The 7,463-nt window shown below is 34.3% G+C and overlaps 1 protein-coding gene across 1 annotated transcript in view; it reads left to right on the plus strand.

The window, feature by feature from the left end:
• LOC111087586 overlaps positions 1-5,219 on the plus strand; it is a gene marked incomplete at its 3' end in the record, with an annotated part of 37,839 nt that extends 32,620 nt beyond the window's left edge. Inside the window, exons 10-11 of the mRNA XM_022394728.1 lie at positions 1,973-2,578; positions 5,067-5,219. Of these exons, the coding sequence (XP_022250436.1) occupies positions 1,973-2,578; positions 5,067-5,219 (759 nt within the window). The remainder of the gene's footprint in view (positions 1-1,972; positions 2,579-5,066) is intronic.
• Between the last annotated feature and the right edge of the window lie 2,244 nt (positions 5,220-7,463).

Below are 7,463 nucleotides of genomic sequence, written 5' to 3' on the forward strand. Positions count from 1 at the left end.
CTCCCACCTACCCTCAGGGGTAATTTGAAATCGATTTCATCCTACCTCCCTGTAATCTGTACGCGATTTTAAGTTACCGTAGGGTAATTTGAAATCGATTTCATCCTACCTCCCTGTAATCTGTACGCGATTTTAAGTTACCGTAGGGTAATTTGAAATTGCTACACCGGTATATAATTTTCTTTGCAAAACCTCTGAGTTCCAGATAAACTAATTTCGCCTTCAGAAGTCTCATCATTTGCCAGTTTCCTTTTTTCTCTTTCTAGAAATCTCACTCCTAAACTGTTCTTCTACTATATTTGAAAGCTGATGAGCTTGAATTTCGATTCTATCGAATTCTTCACATAGTGAATTTACATATTCTTTCAGCGAACTGATAAACTTTACAGCAGTAGACAAATCAAGGCTCTTTTCTTGAAGCTTAGCACTTGTAGCATCAAATCTTCGAAAATTTTTATACCAAAACACTGGCATAAAAGCTAGATAAAGTTAAATTAGGCAATATAAATAAATGTAATGATGATAATAATAAAATGTTTCTACGAGATACACTCGCTAGAACTAACAGTTCACGAGTAGCACGAGCTATATGTAACTTGGTTAGTGTAACATTTGCTTCATTTTACCGCATATTTTGACACTTCTTATGGCGGGAATTTTAAAAATCACGGTCCAAAGGCAATAAAACAATAAAATTTAATTATAAACAGTTGTATAAGGTTAAAAAGTTTTAAAATATTTAGTGTAAAGAAATGTTGTTTCCTGCTACAATTTGAAGTAATTCTAGAAAGAAACAATTGTAATTTTGATTTATTTTGTATTTTTATGGTGGTTACGAGGTCGGTCAAATTGATCTAGCCTGTATTGAGTAAGAATAGAACAAATAAAATATGAAGATTTATCTAAAAAGAAAAAGTTAAGCTGACGGTCCGGATCGTAAGTAGGGGGCCACTCACGCTTGGAACCCTAGCGCAACTGCGCAATGGTTAATGCGTCCCTACTAGCAACATTTATCGTAGGGTCTTCGAGTACCTAGTGGTCAGAATTTTTTGGCTGTTGACCTTCAGTATCTTGTACCTGGCTATCTGAAGGTCTGCTATCTTCTGTCAGTATTCGATCACACTCTGGTTGTCTTGGAGTCTTGACTATAAAGGCATTGAGCGCATCATGCTGCGAGTTTATACATCCTTGTTCTTTTTTCTTCCTGGATCATTTGGATGCACCACTTTCAAATTAACGCTTCATTTCACATGTCCTAGTCCAACCTATAATAAGAAAAAAATATATATTCATATATATATATAGGATTTTTTATAATAATAAAAAACAACCAACTGATAATCAGAATATTTCTGATGAAATAATTTTGATCATTAGTTGTTGTTGTTTTTTAAACTTTTAACTTAATGATTGCTTTGTTATATTTTATGTATTTCCATGCCCTTAATGTGGCTCTGGGTTGCAAATTCGCTGAAATTCAGGATGCTTCAACATTTTGTGAGGCCCTATAATGGGAGAGGTCCCTGTGATGGCACAGAATCACAGACCAGCCAGCACACCTCTGTTCATGTTACAAACTTCAATAAATATAAATATGTATTTTATGGTAGAATGAAGCAGTTTTAAAGTAAAGATAGCTCTGTTTTCTGTTAACATAAATTAGCATGGGAATAAGCAGTAGCAACCAGTTTTATAAGAATAAGAAATGAAGATAACTCATATTATATCACAAATCATCCTTATTAAATAGTACTGTTAATAAAAATTCTTTGATTGGTCTAGAAATTGGCATGATACATAAAAAAATCAATATTTTATTAACTGTTAATTCTTCAAACCTGTTTTGTCTCCGGATTTACAATGACAAACTCAGGGGTTCGATTTCCTTCGGTGAGCACAACAGATAACCCAATGTGACTTTGCTAAAAGAAAATCTCACATAAACCTTTTATTTTATTTCTTTTTTTTTCAGATGGCCAGCCTTGCTTCAGTTATTAGTCGGATACTGGAGGAATTGGTGTTTCCAGAAGGGTCACTCCATAAGTATCTTTCCGAGATAGTCACGACGTTTCAGAGTATAGGTTCAAATGACCAGTATGGACCTTTTAACCCAGATCTTACAATGAACACGGATGACCAACAGTCAAGTTGGTCAAGCATGCACTCTCAGAACAGTGGGTATTCAGTTGATTCCACGTATGTTTCCTCAATGCCAGAGTATTCTTCCATGGGGCTTGACCCGCGTTCTGGATACCTACCAGACATGTATAAAACACCCATTGACATAATTAGGAATGTATTAGAAAATATGATTAATTCCTCTGAACCATTACCTTATGTACCAGAAAATCTGAGAAAAATCATCCAAAGGCTGATGTTGGAAGGCGAAGAAGAAGCCAGACGTCTGAATCCTGATATGCCTTATGACTTTTTGAAAGACCTGAAGAATGCAATGGAAATGTTTCTGTCAAAACAAAGTATTGCTCCAGAACTCATAATGCCAATGATTCAAACTCTTACTATGACTAATTTGGACATTGGCCCTGAGGGAGAGACGATGGCTTTAAACAAAGTTAAGGTAATATTTGATGTTTTCTATTACCTATCTGACTACTGAAATATTAGGCACAACACGTGTAAAACTATAAACAGGGCAGTTCCGGTGCTGACTGCAGTATTGAACGAAATATTACCGATGTCAACAGAAAATTTTTTTTATTTTTATTATTCGTTCGATATTTCTGCTTTTAACCATCTTTTGAGCAGCATAACTATATGGTGAAACATCGGTTCCAATTGATAAATGAAAGCTATTACAAATTGTAAAACTTATGAGTGAACGCAAAGAAGAACGTGTAATAACATGTCAATCACACTATATCTGCTATATCCAGAACCGACGAGGTCTTTTGGCCAATACCAGGACTCGTTAGGCTGGCTGGGATACAAGAGACACAGTAATGGTTGATACTTCTTTATATTATTAAATTACATGAGCAACTGTTTTGGTGTGAATTGGACTAAGTTGGTGAAGTGTAATTTGTATCAATTTTTTATAAGTAATTTACAATTCAGAATTAAGTTAAGGATTAATCACAAACATTTATTTATACAAGATTAGTAAAAACTGTTAATTTAAAAAGAGGATCATATTGACAGGGATCGTCAATAAAGTACAGAAACAATTTGAATCAAAATGCAAAGATTATATTTTCAAACCTACAACTAGGGACTCTATAAAAAGTAAAGAAACAAAGCTAGAAATAATGCCTACGTTATTTTCTCAAACTACAAATCCCTATTTTGACTCCATGTTTACAGTATTTATCAATTTTAGTGGAGTCAACATCGCATCTATTATGTATCTATAACCATAAAAATCAACTTTCAATGAAAAAGAACCAACTTTTATCAGTCTAGGTTTAGATGCAAATTACACATTCGATTTTGATGTAAGCTTGTGAAACAATCCTATTATAATGAAGCTTGCAATGTATACGTCCAAAACTCGGATCTCGGAAACTATCGCACCGACTATCACCACTCATAACTGGGTGACATTTTTATAACTAGGCACTATCTTTATAGCTGAGCAATAAGTAAAACAATTGAAATTTCCACAAAAATTATATGTTTCAGATTTAACCAATAAAAATTACAAAAAAAAGGATTAAGTTCCAAATATAAAACAATCAAAAACAAACTTAAAAAAATATTTGTTTTCTTTAGTGAAAATATCATGAGTGTTGCAACAGAAAAGCAAGGCGCTTTCATTGATAACTACACCTACAAAAAAATACTTGAATAAAATCTACTATGTGATGTAATGCTGTGATGATAGCTCATTTTTAAACTAAAATTTCAATAAAATATTTTTTGTTATGGATGGTGAGCATTATTGAATTTCAAGTATGTGTACATTGTTGTAGAATTTTCAGATAGTTCCAGAAAAGGCCGAAGGCCCAATAGCTTTCCGCTGGAACTAGCAATTATACCTGCCCAGAGGGCGGGTGTTTCTGCTAGTAATACTGATAATATGAACAAATGGTCAAATTTTGATTTTGTCTAACAATCGTGAAATCAGCTATTTTGCTTATTGTCAATTTAAAAGGAAGGTTTTGAGTGTTGTTTCAAGAATAAGTCTGCTTTTTTTAAGGTGGTTTTTGCCCGAATTTTTTTATTAGTTTGAGAAATTCTTGAGCGATTCCTATTATGAACCACTGTAGGAATTCGTGATTATATACTTTAACTTGAATTAATCAATTTATCACTCAAAATATATTGTATTAGAATTATGACTGATGATTTAAAGACTGGTTCTATTATTGAAATAAACAATTTAGACAGAGTAAAGGTAATGTTTGGTGGTATTGCTTAATGCTTTTTTTTTAACTTCTATCAGTAAGGCTTGATTCAATTGTACCTTATTTTTATTATTTTAAAATCAACCACAGTGTTTGTAACTGTTCTCAGAAGTTATTTCTTAGCCATAAATCTTGAACTTCGCACTGTAGAATACTTTTTGTTAGGTTACAATTTTGTGAAGAAAGGACCTTAATTATAGGATTTTTTTTGCATTGAATTGTATGAGTGTAAAGGATTAGCTAAAATAGGGGAATTTCTCAAAAATATTTAATTGTAGGTGAATGTTTTTAGAATTTTTTTTAATCAAAAGATTCGGTGTTTCCAAAAACAATGAACTCTGGTTTTAACAGAAAATACTCTTTCTCGCATTACCTCAGGTGAGAATATATTTTTTTTTAATAAACCAAGAGGAAGGAAACCATTAACAATTGCAAACCCAACCTAATCTGAGCTAAGCGGATTTTGCCTCATCATTGTAATGTGAAATTCTAATGATAGACCTAAAAAGGACTAAAATAAACAAGTTCAATTAAGGCTTAGAAATTAGCTACAGTAGTTTGAAAAACCTTTTTAAAATTATTAATTGATACTAATTATTATTCATTCTAGTTTGCTTACTCGTTTCTGTTTAAATTGTAGTGGTCCGTATTGTCGTTTACCTAAGGATCTTGGAGTTATAATGAACACACCTTTCATTCCAGGCTTTATTAGCAATGGTTCAAGGATACAAGAAGAACGCTACTGTTGGGAGCAAGGAAGAGAAGATGCTAGAAGTTTGGGAAGCAACACTTGAAACTTCTCTGGCTGGTAATTTCTGGAATGAATGGTACAAAATTGCAAAAGAACTAATCAAGGTATGGTTTGTGGATCACATTTTCTACAAATATGTAAAAATATTATATCTACATGTCATCTATCATGGAAAATTATTTCGAATAGTTGTTGTTTGTTATTAAGCACAAAGCTACACAAAGGACTATTTGTGTTCTTCCCACCACGGGTATCGAAACCTAGTTTTTAGCAGCATAAGTTTACAGACATGCCGCTGTGCCACGGGGAAGGGGGGGGGGCAGAATCAACAAACACATTCAAGCATTCAAGTGACGAAAACATCTCCAAACTTAGATACCAAGTGATGTACACTATAATATTCTACCTCTAGGTATCAAAAGCTAATGAATATAAATCTCATGTTTATTTCATATTATTATTATTATCTTTAAACATTTTAATATTTTTCATATATAAATAACATCCATCAATCATTCCTCAAAGCATCAATCATTCAGTCATGGTGTCCTCCTCAATTCTACGGATCGTCAAATAGAATCGGGGTCCCGTGTGCCTAGTGACGACTCTGTTCCTTGCTGCCTGAAGAAACATTCCTAATTAAAGGGTTTCATCTCTAATAAATTTTCTATTTAGCCAAGTGATTCCCTGCCTCACTCTCACTTTTCTTCCTTCTATGCCACCGATCATAGTTTCTGCCAACCTTGCCTCATATCTAATTATATGTCGAAAGTAGCGCGTCGTCCGTTTCCTACATATATCCAGCAACTGTCTTTGCACATTCCAATACTTTCTCGTTAGTTTTTCTTTTTCTGTAGTTTCATCTTGAATTCTAGTTTGACATTTCTCCCGAGAGATTGAAGAAATTTTGTTTATGCCATTCTGGTCCATCGTTTTATCTATTTTCCACATTTACCGCTACTGATATTCATCCATAAGTAAGTAAACTTCTCTACTTGTTCAAACTCATTACCTTCTACTTTGATGCAAATTCTGTGATCTTCTTTTGATCGTGAAATTCTCAGTTTTAGTTTTGATGACATTTATTCTGAATACATAGTCTTTCTTGTTATCAATAAACCTGTCAAGTACCCGTTGTAATTTTCCTCAATAATACCTGTAAGTGCTGTATTATCAGTATAGCCATTATTACAAATTCTGTTTCTGTAACCTTAATCCCTTGTGTACCAGTAACTACATCTTTCGTTAACCACCCTGCATACATATTGTTACGTCTGCTTGTTTGATAATTTCCCGTAAAAATTCTTTCCGAGACATTATACGGAAAATTAACTAACGACCAGAGACGTAACAAATTGGTGTCAGAAGTGGGATGAAAAAAAAATGGAAACGAGAAGCGGCAAATCAAACTACAGCTTAGCAGACTTGATGGCAGCAATACAAGAGCAGCAAAAGAAACAAGAATAACGAGAAAATAAACAAGAAGAGAGACAACAGCAGTTGCAAGAAAACCTGCAACAGTTGCAGCTCGAACAACAAAATAAACAAGAAGAGAGATTACAACAGTTGTTGGAGGAAAAAAGAAAAGAAACAAGAAGAGAAATTACAGCAGTTGTTGGAGGAAAAAAAAAGAAACAAGAAGAGAAATTACAGAAGTGGCATGAAAACCTACAACAATGGCAGCTCGAACAGCAAAATAAACAAGAGAGACAGCAGTTGTTAGAGGAGAAAGAAGAGAAATTACAGCAGTTGTTGGAAGAGAAAGAAAAGAAACAAGAAGAGAGACTACAGCAGTGGCAACTGGAACAAGAAAGGAAACAAGAAGTACAAACGGAAAACATTAGTAAAGTTAAAAGCGATTTAGATACATTAAAGGATGATCTATTGTCTTTTACTCAAGGAGAATACATTAACCACCAACTTAATCAGCCCCGGACAATGGCAAGCCCCTTCCAGACCCCGTAGCTAAACCCTAATGCAGACATCTTCAGTCCTGTTAGAAGTCACATCCCAGATATGAATGTCAGTAATAGGAGTGATTCAGTAAGAAGGAAGCCACAGGAATACGATGGGAAAGCACCGTGGGAAGCATATAGAGCACAATTTGAGCTACTGGCAGAAATGAATGTATGGACAGAGGAGCAGAAAGCAGTATATCTGGCAACGAGCTTGAAAAGACAACCACTGGAAATACTTGGACAATTGTCAGCAGACGACAGACACAACTATAGAGCACTGGTAGCGGCTCTAGAACTCAGGTACGGAACCCAAAATCAGTCAGAAGTCTACAGGGCTAGGTTTAGGACGAGAGTCCATGCTAAAGGGGAAAGCCTGTAAGAGCTGGCATA

This window comes from Limulus polyphemus, unplaced genomic scaffold (genome assembly GCF_000517525.1).
Source record: "Limulus polyphemus unplaced genomic scaffold, Limulus_polyphemus-2.1.2 Scaffold2338, whole genome shotgun sequence".
NCBI lineage: Eukaryota > Metazoa > Arthropoda > Merostomata > Xiphosura > Limulidae > Limulus > Limulus polyphemus.